Source organism: Mastigoproctus giganteus, chromosome 6 (assembly GCF_048544385.1).
Source record: "Mastigoproctus giganteus isolate SK-2022 chromosome 6, ASM4854438v1, whole genome shotgun sequence".
In the NCBI taxonomy this organism is placed as follows: domain Eukaryota; kingdom Metazoa; phylum Arthropoda; class Arachnida; order Uropygi; family Thelyphonidae; genus Mastigoproctus; species Mastigoproctus giganteus.
Window position 1 is genome coordinate 72,730,961 of NC_143580.1, and position 16,779 is coordinate 72,747,739.

Here is a 16,779-nt window from a genome sequence, read left to right on the forward strand (position 1 = left end):
GCACTGTCCAGCGATGTCGACTGGCTTCACTTCCTTGTATTTTATGTGTTTCTTAACTAATAGCATAACCCCTCCTCCCTTCCTATCCTGTCTGTCCTTTCTGTAGACGTTGTACTCCCCAAATTCCAGTTCTGCATTCCTTATACCTGTGTGACATCACGTCTCGATATCCCAACAATATCTGCCTTTGATGCTTTGAGCAATACCTCAATTTCATCAAATTTATTTATCAAACTCCTAGCATTGGTGTACACGCAAGTATACATGCACCTGTTTCTATTCTTAGCTACCCTAACACAACCCATGTGTTTACTTGTACTGCAATGACTCCCAGCAGTCTCTGAAATATCCTGCATCTTGTTTTTCAGGCTTCTGCTCATTCCAATAGAAGCAGTGCAAGAAGCACTTTCACCTCTGCCAGTGGCTACTTTTAATCTATTAGTCTTTGTATCCCCCCTCCCCAAGCTAGCAGTTTTCCGACCCACCTAACTCTGCCTCAATAGCATTCTTCTATCAATAAATAGTCAGATCAGCAGCCAGACACTGAAAATGAAGGTAACAGTGAAGAAAGTAAAACTATTGCTATAATCCAATAAATTGGCAAAACTAACTGATGGTTCTTTTGGAAGAGATGAAATGGCAGAAATATAAGTGAAAATTAAATTTAATGAGAACCAATTAATCGGTGCATTCCTACATCACATCATCCATAACCTCTTCACACTCTTCTGATGAGTTTAAATTCTTTACCAGGTAATTTAGGCCACTTCGTATGAAAAGTTGCAATTTAGGATAACGTGTTCTGGTTGGTAAGAGTTAGTATTGTCGTTTGCATTACTGTTGTGTGATTCAGAATCCAAATTAAAGGTTTTTTGGTGAGGAAGGAATATGCATATTAGGTTCATGTGCTATAGGTCTCATTGCAGATGAAAGATCCAGATAAGTAATTCCCTGCTCATATTTTTAATCTTATAACCTTGTATATTGCACAAACAGAAGTAACAGTCAGTGCCATGGTTAAGTTAGAATTGCGAAATGTGTAGTCTGTTCTTTCTTTCATTGTATTTAACTTTGACTCAAATTGACAGGAGATTGGCTAGAAGAGATTTACTGCAGTAACTGCTTCCATCTAATTTAAATTCATACTTTGTTAAGAAGATTTTAAAAAAAAGTTTCTTTTCTTTTTTTTTTTGTTTAATTAACCAACTTTTCACTCTGATCACTAAATAGCATTTCACAGACAAAAAGAAAGGGGTTTTTTTTTTTTTGTTTAACTCTTGGGACTAAAAGAACAAAATTAATATTACTAATCTTAACATCTCAAAGGCTATAGAACAGACACAAAACAGTGAAAAAATGGACAACACAGATAACAAAACAGAATAATAAGAAAAACATTTCTTAGCTGGTATGAAAAGCCTAGTAGCTTCCAAGATTATTTCTTTGAATGCTTCCCATTTTGAATTTGCTGTTGGTAACATCATCAGTTGGTCCCACCATATAGAATTTAAATACTGTTTCAGACCACCATAGTCACCTTTACAAAAGCAAAAACCCTTCCCTTTACCCCCGGATGGTAGTTGCCTCTTTGAGTAAATCCCAATTCAGCACACTGTGATCACTGCCCCCTAATGGTTCCTTTATCTGCAGATTCTTAATGCATGAAGAATCACTACTGATAATCAGATCAAGAGTATTACTCCCTCTAGTTGCCTCCCGAACATGCTGCTGAAAAAAACAATCATCCAATAAATCCACAAAAGCCTTGCTAGTGTGTGAGTGACCAATCCACAAATTCCAGTTTTGCTTTCCTAGTGCTTATGTCACAACAAACTGACTTGACACTGCAGTGTCCAGCCATGTCGAATGGCTATACTTCTTTGGATTTTATGTGTTTCCTAACTAATAGCATAACCTCTCCTCCCTTCCTATCCTGTCTATCCTTCCTGTACCATTGTGTACTCCCCAAATACCAGTTCTGCATTCCTTATATCTGTGTGACACGACGTCTCTGTTATCCCAATAATATCTGCCTCTGATGTTTTGATGAACACCTCAAATTCATCAAATTTATTTACCAAACTCCTAGCATTGGTGTACATGCAAGTATACATGCACCTGTTCCTATTCTTAACTACACTAACACAGCCCATGTATTTACTTGTTCCGCAATGACTCCCAGCAGTTGCTGGAATCCCCTGCACCTCGTTTTCCAGACTGCTGCTGCTCATTCCAATAGAAGCAGTGCAAGCATTATCATTAGAAGACGCATACAATGCAAGAAAGCAAGCTTATGCAGTATCAGCCAAAGGAAAAAAAAACCTCTCATTTCACCCCTCCATTCTTTCCAAATGCCTGTCCAGCTCAGCCTTAAATTTATTTAGGCTATCAGCTTCCACAACAAAAGATGGAAGTCTGTTCCACCGTTAGCCAAATTTGCCTTTAGCCAACTACTTGCTGGCTAAAGGCAAATTTCTGCACATCTGTTCTACAACTATCTTTCCTCACTTGTAAACTGTGCCCCCCCCCTCAGGTTCTTAGTCTGAGCAAGGGGAAGAATCCCATCAGCATTCAGCTTGCTCAACCGATTCAAGACCTTATACACCTCAATCAGATCATCTTGCAGGTGCGTACTCTCCAGGCACTGCAATTTGCAGAACTTAAAGCCTTTCTTCATAAGAGCACCCCTTTGTTCCCCTCACCGATCTTGTTACCCTTATTTGTACTCGTTCTAGGAATTTTACATCCTTCCTTAAACGAGGCCTCCAGACCTGTACACTGTACTCTAGGTGTGGCCGGACCATTGCCTTGTATAACAGGATAATCACCTCCCTCTTCCTGCTAGGAAAATTCCTATATATCATTGACAAGACTCCATGACCTGCCCTGGCAGCCCGTCTGCACTGTTCAGTGAACTTCATATTTGACTGCCCAATTACCCCAGGTCTTTTTCACTTTCCACTTCCCTGAGTGTAGTACCACACAGTAAGTTTCTCTTCGGTTATTGCTACCCATATGCAGTACTTTGCATTTGTCAATGTTAAACTTCAGTTGCCACTTCTGATCCCATTTTCCCAACTTATCTAGATCCACTTGGAGTAGCATACGGTCTTTACTTGTCATTAACAACCCTACCAACCCTTGTATCATCTGCAAACTTGGACATTAAACGTGATATACCTTCATCAGTATCATTGATAAATACTGAAAACAACAATGGGCCCAACACTGAACCCTGGGGAACTCCACTAATAACATTTGTCCACAAAGTGTCCACTGATTACCACTCTTTGTCGTCTCCCACTCAACCATCCTTTTATCCATTGTAGCAACTTACCATTAATGCCATACCTCTCCAATTTGCACAGCAGTCTTCCATGTGCAACAGTATCAAAATCTTTCCTGAAATCCAAGTATATGATATCAAAATTATTTTGGCATTCAGTTCCTTTGTGACCACACCATAGTATCCAATAAAATTGGTCAGACAAGACCTCCCTTTAACAAACCCATGCTGTGTCTTAACTATTACTGCAGTCTTATCTAGATGATCCTGCAATGCTTCTTTAACCAGTGATTACATTATTTTCCCCACAACACAATTTAAACTAACAGCTCTGTAACTACATGTGTCGCCTTTTGAACCCCCTTTGTGAATTGGTGTTACGTTTGCACACCTCCAGTCCATGGGGACCTCCCCTGAGTCCAAGGAAGCTCTCGTAATTATGGCTTAGGTTTTGCTTACTTCCTTTGCTGCCTCCTTTAATATAACTGGATAGATCCACTCCACCCCAGGTGCCTTCTTTATGTTTAACTTCAACAATTTCTCCTCCACTTTGCTCTCAGTTATTACATAAACTTCTGGCACTCCTCTCATTGAATAACTCCTCATGTTTGAATGTAGTTGCAAAATACTCATTCAGTTTATCAGTTACCTGAGCATGATCATCAATAGTCAACTCAGCTATGTTAAGCGGTGCAATCTGATTCATCTCTTTCCTTCTAGAGTTTACGTAAGTAAAGAACTCTGCTGTTTTTGTTTGCATCCTTTGCCAAAGATTTCTCGTAATCTGCCTTCGCCTGCACATCTGTACACTACAATGTGTATAGAGTGTAGTCCTTTGTGACTTGATTACAGACTAGGTTATACTTACCACAGGCTTCTGTGTCACCTGATTCTTTATGTGCATCCCATACATTCTTCTTCTCTGACACGAGCCTCATTAATTCATCTGACATCCATTTAGGCCTAAACCTTGAACAGTATTTCTTAGTTGGAATGAACAGGCTAGTAGCCTCCAAAATTAAGTCCCCGAATGGTTCCCATTTAGAATTCAACGTTGGTAACATCATCAGTTTATCCCAATGTACAGAATTTAAAAACTGTCTGAGACCTCTGTAGTCACCTTTATGAAAGCAAAAGCCCTTCCTTTTAGCCTAGATGGTAGTTACATCTTTAAGTAATTCCCATATCAGTACATTGTGATCACTGTCACCCAGTGGTTCCTTTATCTGCAAATTCTTAATGCATGAATAATCATTGCTGATAATCAGATCAAGAGTATTACTCTCTCTGGTTGCCTCTCGAACATATTGATGTAGACAAGTCATCCAATAAATCCACAAAAATCTTGCTAGTGTACGAGTGACCAACCAACAAGTTCCAGTTAATCTGGAAAGTTAAAATCCCCCATTATAAGACATTCTGATTTACTGACCCACTCAATTCCTCCTCACAACTGCTCATTATACTCATCAGATTCGTTAGTCCTATAACACACACTTACTCTCATTTTTCCTTTCCTAGTGCTAATTTCACACCAAACAGACTCAACACTGCATTGTCCACCATCAGTTGGATGCACTTCCTTAGATTTTGTGTGTTTCTTAACTAATAACATAACCCCTTCCTTCCTGTCCTGTCTATCCTTCCTATATACATTGTAGTGTAGAGAGGTGCAAGGATCACTTTCACCTCTGCCAGCGGCTACTGTTAATCTATTAGTCTGTGTATCCCCCAAGCAGTTTTCCAACCCACCTAATACTGCTTTGATAGCATCAGTAAATATTCTTGCACCCTTTCTATTTAAGTGTATCCCATCCCTGTAGAAGCAGTCTCTCCTGTTAACAAGCACAGACCAGGCTGAGGAAAATTCTACCTCTTGAGCCTTGCACAATCTCTCCAGGGCTGAATTTATTGACATTGCTCTCATCATATACTCCCTTCTATCGTGTCTGGGCAGAATTGCAGACACTTTCAAATTCAATCCTAACTCAAGACTTTTTTTTTTTTTTTTCAATATTGACCTGTACTTGTTAAGTAATTCTGCTGGTCTCCTACTCTTAATATCATTAGTGTGCCAGCGTACAACAGTATCACCTTTTGTGCCCTTAAAAGATGATATCTGATGATATATCATCATCAATATCATTAATAAATGCAGAAAACATCAAAATGAGTTCAGGTAACACAAGTCTCTTGTTAATCGTTTCAGAAGCGATAGGAAGAATGGATGATATTTGCATTCTGGGGTCACGTTTGGAGATTGAAGTCACTGGAAGATATGGTGTCAATGATGCTTAATTAGAGGGCAGAGTAATCAGGCAGTGATGTTACTGGTCAGCAGTGTTGAGAGAGAGAGAGAGAGAGAGAGAGAGAGAGAGATTCATATGGAAGACAGCAGGACAAGTTTTTTTTTTTTTTTTAATGTATTTTATTTATGTTAATATCAACCCTTTACTGGGTACATTGGTGGTAAAAGTCTGCAAAATTGACTTAAATTTGGAAAAAAAGATATCTGTTAAATTGAAGTCAATGTAAATTTTAGTATTCCTTCTTGGTTTGACTTTTGGTCTGTATCATTAATCCTTTTGTTACAGAAGAAATTTAGCTTTAAAAAAATACTAAAAGGGAAGTTTTCATTAGGCTTCATAAAGTGAAATCTTGCATATTAATTATCAAGTGCGCTAAAGTAAGAATTTAAAATTTACAGCAGTGATTCGCAAACTACTGAGATCTATGGACCCTTTCAAAAATTAAAAAAGTTTACGGACCCCCCTATATATATATATATATATATATATATATATGTGTGTGTGTGTGTGTGTGTGTGTGCCTGCTTATGTTTCTCTGCATGTGTATATATGTATGTATGAACATTGGGCTTTCTGAAAAGAAAATTCAAAGTTTTATGTTAAAAACAACCTAACTTGTTTTTACATAAATGTATAATAATAACTTTATTTATCATCAATTTGCTATACATAGAATGAATAATTTGACCAGTTCCAGAGGATCTGTTTTGCGGACCCCCTGGAACTGGCATACAGACCCGCAAAGGTTTGTGGACTCCAGTTTGGGAAACGCTGACTTACAGCATCGGGTATCCAATAAAAGCTTATTTAGAGTAATCTTTGATTTCAAGCAAGTGAATGGAATGCTTGCTAGACAGATGGTGTTTGCTTCTGAAGCAAGCTTCTCAGTAGTATCCAGTCATTGCAGCAACAGTGTTTTTGATTTTTGTTTCTTCCAAGTTTTGCTTACTTATGATGCAGATAGTGCCCAAATGTGGGTTAAAAATATGTGAAAAGCTCATTATATGAGGTTTTATTTTAAGAAATAAAAATATATTTTTCATAGGAGTTGGGTTCATAATAGATTGAGAATAAAAGTGGCTTCATAAACTGAATAAATTTGAATTATTTCAATACTTTATTCCAAGAATAATAATGTTGGAAAAAGTCTCCAACATGCCTGCAACTATTATACTTCTAACATGCTGGTAACTGGCTAAACTTTACTTTTTTGCTTACGAGTTATGGATTTTCCGAATCTACAGTTTATACCGAAGAAGTGGATCACTTGTATTTTTGCTATATTATTGGTAGTATTTTTGCTTTCTTCAGTTTGAGCAGTATTAACAAAATAGACTTGTTCGTTTGTGAATGTGGAAAATGTAGATGGCATGATATGGAATTCTCTCATCTTAAAAAACTTTTTCATTTTTTTTTAACAAATGTTTCTTTATTCTCTCCTTAACCATAATGATGATGAGGAGTGCACTTGACCCATCATTCTTGAGAATGACTTTCAGACATAATTGATAAAACCAAATTAGTTTATTTATTCTGGTAATAATCATTCATGATTTCCATGCATGGTTTTTCTTATTTGTAGACTAAATATATTTTATGAATAAGCGAATTTCAGTGATAATTTGTTCATCAGAATTATTATGTTAAAATGAGGTTTTCAAAGTATTGTTAATAAAGGAAATTTCCTGCCATCAGAAAATATTTTTGCTGTAGTAAATTTTTTGTTAAATTGGTATTCGTTCTAATGGGATTTTACTCTGTATTGAATTGTATTCTTTCTATCAGTATAACCAACATAGAAAAAAGGCAGATACTAGCCTAGTGCACCAGTGATGTCATTATTGCCACAGTGAATAGTAGGTTCATTAAATCCATTTTTTTGCATCATTGTTAGTGTGCTTAGTCATATTTTTATTGTCTTCATGATGAATCATTTGTTTAGTGACTTGGTACATTTTTAGTAATATTGTGAGTGTTCTTGTGTTCATTTGTTAGGAATTATGAATTTCTTGTGCCTTATGGAAACCTCAGAGGACGACAAAAGAGTCCCATATATGCAAGAAATAAATTATTCATCCATGAACTGCAGTGTGAACCGTGTCAGCAACACCATACAATTTAACAGTTGACCAAGGAAAGATTTTGGGGACTTTTTTGTCATTGCCAAAAATGCAAGACAAAAACAGTTATTTTGGAGGAGCAAAACATTTTCTCATTAAATAAAAGTTCTTGTTAAAGTAAAATAAAGGAATAAAGCATAGGAAAATGATGTGATTTAATTTATTGGAAACATCTGTTACTCTGTGTGGGGGTTGTATAAAAGAAAACAAATGAAACCCCCCTTTGATATAAGTAATAAATTAAAATGAGTGTGTTCAGTCAGTACAAAATTATAATAAATTAATGAAGAAAATAAGCACTTGTTTGAAAATTACACACAAGAAAAATAAACACTGAAAATTACACATGAAAGATTGTGGTACTTCAAGAAAGGAACATTGATGAATACTGACATCACTGCTCAATAACATTGTTCTCCAACTAGGAATTAGTAATACCATCGTCCCTTCACCTCCCATTGATTATGTCTGCCAAACATGTCTCAATACCTAAATATCTCTTAACAATGTCACATTTAATACATGGTCAACTAACCTCATATTGTACCATCATGCAGAAGGGATTCAGAAGTATAGCAGGGGTACCTAATCCACTTAATACCTTAAGTCAAGAAACATACTATATTAAACGAATTGGCAAATTCAAAACATGCAGAACTGTTGAAAAGAATCAAGAGATTTTGATAATCAAAATAATTGAATGATATGAGTATAACAAATGATTTTCCCTAATTGAATGAATCGTTTGAATGATATGATATTGGTATTAGTAGGGGCATATGGTGCAAGAAAGCAAGCTTATACAGCATCAGCCCAAAAAAAAAACTTCCCATTTCACTCATTCATTCTCTCCAAAAGTTTGTCCAGTTCTTCCTCGAATTTATTTAAGCAAGGATGGTCAACTTTGGACTTCCACAATGACAGATGGAAGTTTGTTCCAGCAATCAACTAACACGCTAGCTAAAGGCAAATTTCTGAATATCTATTCTACAACTGTCTTTCCTCAATTTGAATTTATGCTCCCTCAGGTTCGTAATCTGAGCAAGAGAAAGAATCCCCTCAGCATTGAGCCTGCCCAAATCATTCAAGGCCTTATACGCCTCAATCAGATCACCTCACAAGTGCCTAGTCTCTAGATGCTGTAATTTGCAGCACTTAAGCCTTTCTTGGTAAGAGCACCCCCTCGTTCCCCTCATTTGTTTTGTTGCCCTTCTCTGTACTCGTTCTACCAACTCTACATCCTTCCTAAAATGAGGCCTCCAGACCTGTATGCAGTACTCAAGGTGTGGCCTGACCATTGCCTTTTACAAAGGGATAATCACTTCCTTATCCTTGCTAGCAAAATTCTTCTATATCATTGACAAGACCCCTTGACTTGCTCTGGCAACCTGTCTGCACTGCTCAGAAAACTTCATATCTGACTGCACAATCACCCACCCAGGTGTTTTTCATTCACCACCACTCTGAGTGTATGCACAGTTGGTTTGTTCCTCTGAAATTACTTCTATTTATATGCAGTACTTTGCATCAAATGGATCAATGCAATTCGTCCCCTTCCTTCTTGTGTTTACATAAGTAAAGAATTGTTTGCTATTTTTCTTTGCATCCTTGCCAAAGATTTCTCGCAACCTGTCTTAGCTTGCCTAACCTATTCTCCTTTGTGACTTAATTACAGACTAGTTAAAACTTATCATTGGCTTCTATATTACCTGATAATTTTTATGCATCCTGTGCATTTTTCTTCTATTTATTTGAAATATGGGTGTCAAATGAAATAATTTTCATTATTTCATTTGACACCCATTTAGGTACTAAGCCTTGAACAGTATTTCTTAGTTGGTATCAAAATCCTAGTTGCTTCTGTGATTACCGTATTTCCCCATGTATAAGACACACCCTTTTTCGAAAAATTTGGGGTCTAGAAACTGGGCATCTTATACAGTGGTTGTAGATTTTTTTTAATTGCATTTCCCGCTTTTTCGTGCTTGTTGTCTTTGCACTCGTTGTTTCGCACTTGTTACCAGTATATTAGGTTACGTTTTGCCACATTCTGCCCAGAAATGGTTCAGAAAAGATTTTCGTACAGTGCTGAATTCAAGTTAAAAGTGATCCAGTTTGCAAAAGTGAATGGAAATCGTGCTGCTTAACGTAAGTTTGTCCTCCTCCAACTGAGAAAACAATCCGAGACTGGCTATGGGAAGAAGAAACCCTACTGAAAACGCAACGGCAGAAGGCCATGAGAGGCAAGTCAGCAAAATGGCCTGATTTAGAGAGGGAATTGAAGATATGGATTGAAGAGCAAAGGGCAATTGGAATTCCTGTGTCCACAAAGATGGTTCAGCATGAGGCAAGAAGAACTGCTGATGAAAAAGAAGTTACCGATTTCAGAGGAGGACACAATTGGTGCTTCAGGTTCATGAAACAGAATGGACTAAGCATGCATACATGCACCAGACTTGCCCAAAAGATGCCTGAAAGCTATGAGCAGAAGGTCCTTGAATTTCATTGTTTTGTCATTCAATATCGGAAGACTCATCAGTTTGAATTGGGACAGATTGCAAATATGGACGAAGTCCCCCTTCAATTTGATGTCCCAAGTAACAGAACTGTTGATAAGAAGGGGTTGTAACTGTAACTGTGAAGACAAGTGGACATGAAAATAGCCATTATACAGTTGTTCTAGCTTGTTGTGCCGACGGAACCAGGCTGCCTCCTGTGCTGATTTTCAAACGCAAAACAATGCCAAAAGAAGACATTCCTCGGGGAGTGATTATCCACGTTCATGACAAGGGTTGGATGGATCAGAATGGGATGAAGATCTGGTTTGAGAAAGTTTGGAGCAGGAGACCAGGTGGGCTCTTATGCAAACCTGCCCTATTGGTGCTTGATCAGTTCAGGGCACACATAACAAAAAACACAAAGAAGATTGATTGCTGCAGAGCAAAAACAAAACTTGCCGTCATACCTGGAGGCTTGACATCCCAGCTCCAACCAATTGATGTCAGCATTAACAAACCCTTCAAAGCTGCTGTGAGAGACGAATGGAACCAATGGATGAAGTCTTCTGGGGACAATTTGACACCAGCAGGAAGAGTGAAGAAACCAACTATAGGAGAAGTTTGTACCTGGGTGAAAAGATCTTGGGATAATATCAAGATTGAGATCGTTGTCAAGTCATTTAAGAAGTGTGGCATTTCAAATGCCGTAGATGGAACTGAGGACGAGGCAATATATGATGACAGTGATTCGTCATCAGGCACAGATGTGGACAACCTAATGGATGGGAGTTTTGACAGTGATGAGGAGTTGTATGAATTTTATGATGAATAAAACTCGAGTTCAATAACTTTATGTAATACATTTTTTTTTACAAATTTCGGGCCCCAAAATTAAGGTGTATCTTATACATGGGGAAATACGGTAATTCCTTGAACGCTTCCAGTTAGAATTTATTGATGTTAACATAATCATTTGCTTGCTCTGTATAGAATTTAAAACTGTCCGAGACCACTGTAGTCACCTTCATGAAAGCAAAAATCCTTCTCTTTACCCTTGATGGTAGTTACATCTTTAAGTAAATCCCAAATAAGTATACAGTGATCACTCCACCTAGTGGTTCCTTTATCTGCAGATTCTAATTCATGATTAATCACTGCTGATAATCTAATTTTTTTCCTTGAAATATATCAACACAGTTCTATTGCAGCACACTGAAATTTACAGTTATTCATTCTTTCCATTTTTACAAAAAACAAAATTCTTTGTGCAAACTCGAGAACAACTTTTCTAGAAATGATATTATGGCCAACAGACATACATCTTGGTTGACAGGGAATTATCCAATTATACTGCAGCTTCGTTCTTTTTGATATCAGGAAACTCACAGGCTTCAGAAATGAAAAACTTAAAATCGAAAAGTTGTGTGCTGTGGTTCCTTTATCTTAAGAATAATGCTGTGTGAAGAGTTACTGCTGATAATTAGATCGAGAGTATTGTGTTCTCTTGTTGCCTGTCTAATATGGTGGTGTAGAAAACAGATGATCAAGTAAATCCTGAAAAGGTCTGCTGCTCTTCAAGTGACCACTGCACAAGTTCCAATCAATATCTGGAATGTTCAAATCCCCATTACAAGGCTTACTGATTACTGCCCTGCTCTGTGTACATTGGGCTAACACCATAATTTTATTGTGCATTCTTTTTTCATTCAGATCACTGAAACACTTGCATTTATGCAAAATTACTACACATACAGAGGTTTGATTATTCATTCATGTGAAAAAAATTGGCTGTGTTTTGTTGGTTGATGATAAAAGATATTTTCTCTAGAAATAGTAAACATTTGGTTGTTTCTTTTTAAGGAGTATAGATGTAATTGGTCAGATACCACAGGGAAGCTCTTCTCCTGATTTGTTAAGTCCATCTAGTAGGAAAGGCCCATCTAAATGTTGTGTATGGACACCAGTTTGTAAAAATGCTGTTTCTGGTTCCCCCAAGCATACATCTCATGTAAGTAAATATAATCTTTTTTTTAATATAATTTTTTTTATTGATGCTCATGTTAAGTGGTTGTTTGATTTCATGCTTACTTGACTGACAGTTATTCCACTTAAAAATTGCCTATTAATGTGTGTCTCCACTTTCCAGAACCTGAAAATGTAAATTTCTCATCGATCCTTGGAACCTAATAATTCCAAGTACTGATCACCAGGATCCAAGTCATCAGTACTTTGCTTGATATAAGATCCAGGTCAAATAATGGCATAATAATGTAATGAAAAATAATAAATTAAAAATAACTTTTAGTTATACAAAAATGCCTGGAAAAGGTGTGATAATATATGTAAGTTAGTATTTACTTACAAAAATAGATACATCAATATATGTATATTTAGTAATCATTTAATCTATTAGATTTTATCTGTTTTTAAAAGGAAAGCAATTTCGCAGACTTTGAATGATAATAGACAATAAATAATAGCTGCATTCCTGGTGTTATTGCTGTTTATACATGCAATTGAATTAGAAAGCCAAGATTAAATTGATAAATCCATTCATCTCACCTAAATATCTTTTGTTAACTTAATCAAGGTCCAGTATGAATGATGTTTAATTTGAATGAACTGTTATGTACATTACAGTTTTTGGAACATGATGACAACAGACATCAACTATATAAAATATTTGCAAGAATGTCATTTGAATACACAGTATAATGTATCTGCTAACTGTAGTACAGAAACTGACAAAATAGATATGCAACAAAAATTTATATTACATCTTACCCTCTACAATATGCCTTTTCACTCAGCACAGGATGAAAAGGTAAAATTTTGAACTAACCACTGCAAACTACTCTCTTCCTTTAAATCTTCGAAATTTTAAAGCACAAAATCAAAATCAATAATTAAAAGAACCAACCATTAAAATTCAATAAAAATGTAAGTATATTTTACAAAAACTCTGCTGTCGGCAGCAATCCGGGCAGAATTTCTTTACTTCTTACTTTAATTTTAACTGGCCAGCAAGGTAGCTCTAAATGCATACTTACAACCTCCAGTATAATGCTTGTCCAGCATTAAGCTGGAGGTTCTAAGTACATTTTGGAACCAAATTAAACCATTTTGTAGCCTTCTATACTAACTGGTAATATATTTTATGTACATCTCTCACCTACTCCTACTCTGCTTTTTTAAGCTAACTAGTAATATAGTTCATATAATCTCTTCCTGACTGGTAATATATTTCATATAAATATCTTTAACTTTAATCAAGATATGGATGATGTTTAATTTGAATGAACTGTTATATACATTACAGTTTTTGGAACATGATGACAACAGACATCAACTATATAAAAAATTTGCAAGAATGTAATTTTAATACACAGTATAATGTATCTGCTAACTGTAGTACAGAAACTGACAAAACAGATATGCAACAAAAAATTATATTAAAACCTTACCCTCTACAATATGCCTTTTCACTCAGCACAGGATGAAAAGAGTAAAATTTTACTCTCTCTTTCATTACATCCTCAAAAATTTAATGCACAAATTCAAAATCAACAATTAAAAGAACCGATCATTAAAATTCAAATGTAAGTATATTTTTGTAAAAATATTAAAAATATACTTACATTTTAATTTGACAGCAAGCCGGGCAGGATCTCTTTACTTCTTACGTTGGCGCCTCAGTAGCCAGGTGGGCAGGAGCAGCAGTGCGTACCATATGCTTCTTGATTAGACCGGGGTTCGAGCCCGTGACAACCAAATACGGAGGATGCGGAAAGGTCAGGGATTGACAACCACATATCCCCGGAGCAATAGGGCCTTAGTCGCTAATGCTCCTAAAAACCAAATAACAACAACTTCTTACATTAATTTTAACTTATCAGCAAAGTAGCTCTAAATGCATATTTATAACCTCCAGTATAATGCTAGTCCAGCATTAACCTGCAGGTTGTTAGTACATTTTGGAACCAAATTAAACCATTTTGTTAATTTTGATTTAGGTTTGTTAATTAAAACTAATGGAAGTTTGTTCCAGCAATCAACAATGTGCTGGCTAAAGGCAAATTTTGCACACATCTATTCTGCAACTGTCTTTCCTTAATTTGAATTTGTTCCCTCAGGCAATTAATCTGAGCAAAGAGGAAGAATCCCATTAGCATTGGGCATGCTCAAACCATTCAAGGCCTTGTAAACCCCAATCTGATCACCTCACAGATGCTTAGTCTCCAAACGCTGCAATTTTCAGAACTTAAGCCTTTCTTCGTAAGAGCAACCCTTTGTTCCATTCACTAATCTTGTTCCCCATCTCTGTACTCGTCCATCAGCTCTACATCCTTCCTAAAATGAGGCCTCCAGACCTGTATACAGTACTCAAGATGTGACCTGACCATTACCTTATACAAGGGGATAATTACCTCCTTATCCCTGCTATAAAAATTCCTGTATATCAGTGGTGTCCAACCTTTTCCTGTACGAAGGCCATATTCAAAGTTAGATTTGTTTTGCAGGCTGCACAGAGTGATTTGAGAAAACATTGTGTCACATTTTCTATATCTTGTTACTAGTAAAAAGAAGTTTCTATTTTCATGTTACCGTTTTTTGTTTTCAAGCTATATATAAAAAAATGCAAATTCCCAGCACTTTTATGTGCAACAAATCTATGTCAGTGATTTATTTTTTAGATTTTATTAAAATTATAAAAATATGACTTACTTTTGTTTGTTTGTTTTTTTAAATACTTCTACTTTTGTTTCTGTTTGAAATACTTCACTTTTGTTTCTGTTTGAAATACTTCGCTTTTGTTTTAAAAAAAAACTTTACTTTTGCTTTTAAATGCTCATTATTAAGTACAACACTTAACATTTAATGAGATGAGCTGATTGAGGCTGTATATTTTTTTAAATAATTGTTCAAAATTTAGTTGCAAATTTCTGACGCCAATCTCAATACATAATGAAGATTATGTCCTGATGGTATTTCTCAATGGAGCTCCAGTTCCTGATGGTATTTCTCCACTTGTTCTCAAAACCTGCACTCCTGAACTTACTCCTGTTCTATGCCACCTTTATTCACTTTTTTATTCCAAAGGTGTTTTTCCTTCTGCTTGGAAATTTGCTCATATCCAGCCAGTTTCTAAAAAGGGTGACAGATCCTTCCCATCCAATTACTTCTACTCTTTCTAAAGTAATGGAGAAATCACTTAACCATCAACTCTTAAATTATCTAGAAACCTTCCTTCTGATCAACGATCGCCAGTATGGATTCCGTCAGTGTCGATCCACAGGTGATATTCTGGCTTATGTTACCAATTTATAGACAAATTCAATGGAAAAGTTCGATGAAACATAATCAGTTGCTCTTGACATCTCAAAGGCTTTAGATTGTGTTTGGCATAAAGATCTTCTAAACAAGCTTCCATCTTATGGTTTGCCAACTGTTTTTTATTTGTAATTGGTTATCAAGTTATCTCTCTGACTGCTCACGGAGGGTGATGGTAGATGGCTCTCTGTCTTCTAACTTCACTACTAATGCTGGTGTCCCACAAGGTTCAGTTCTTTCCCTCCACTCTTTTCCTCTTGTTTATTAATGACCTTCTTTAATTGATAGAAATCCTATCCATAGTTTTGCTGATGATAGCACATTGCATTCCATTTTCCAGTTTGAGAAACTTCGCCCTGCTCAATTAGCTTCAACTTCTCGAATATCCGCAATAAATTCCATAAATGTCGATCTCCAGATAATTCTCCAGTGGGGCAAAGACAACTTAGTTGATTTCAGTCCTGTCTTATATCTTGCAAAAAGGATTCTTCTGCTCCTATGCTTATCTTTGGTAACACTCCGATTTCTAGGCAAGATGATATATCTCTTTTGGGAATTACGCCGACTTCTAATCCCTCTTGGCACAAGCACATTACAAATATTGCTTCCTCTGCATCTAAAAACTTGGTTTTCTCTTTCGCTCTTGACGTTATTTTTCTTCCAAACAGCTTTTCACTCTGTACAAATCGCAAATCCACCCTGCCATGGAATATTGTTCCCACATCTGGGATGGTGCCCCCAAAACCTCTCTCAGGCTTTTTTTGAAACAACCTTCCTTCCGTTTTTTGAAACAACCTTCCTTCATAATGTCAACAAATATCTTCTTTCGTCTTCTAACCTCCAACCCATGCATGGTACTATAGGTTCTAATACCTCTCGTGTTTGGGGTTTTCATAAAAAAAAAAAAAAAAAAAAAGTTCATCTGTTGTTCTGTTTCTTTTTAAATATTTATTTGATTTTACGAATGAAAAAAATCTATTTGCAAACATGTTGATCTGAACAAAGTAGACATTTTCTTTTCTTAGCGGAAAATATTCAGATGGGAAAGCCTTGTAGAATTCAAATAGTTATATTTTTTAGTCTATACTGTATACTTATTTTTGAATCATATTTTGGCTTGAAGATCAATAATTTAAAGTTGCAATCTGGGATTGTAGTTTTCAACCATAGAAGTAAATGGGTTCTCAAACAAAAGCTTATGTTTTTTCATGGGATTTTATATCAGAAAATTGACT

General features: G+C 36.2%; 1 protein-coding gene across 2 annotated transcripts in view; it reads left to right on the top strand.

Annotated features, from left to right (window-relative positions):
* The window catches only part of Pask (PAS domain containing serine/threonine kinase), a 413,885-nt gene that overhangs the window by 14,645 nt on the left and 382,461 nt on the right, over positions 1 to 16,779 (top strand). Inside the window, exon 2 of one of the 2 annotated variants that reach the window (XM_090376045.1) lies at positions 12,074 to 12,221. In XM_090376045.1, the coding sequence (XP_090232171.1) occupies positions 12,074 to 12,221 (148 nt within the window). Of the gene's footprint in view, positions 1 to 12,073; positions 12,222 to 16,779 lie in introns of those variants that run through there. The other variant, XM_090376047.1, reaches the window with a different exon arrangement.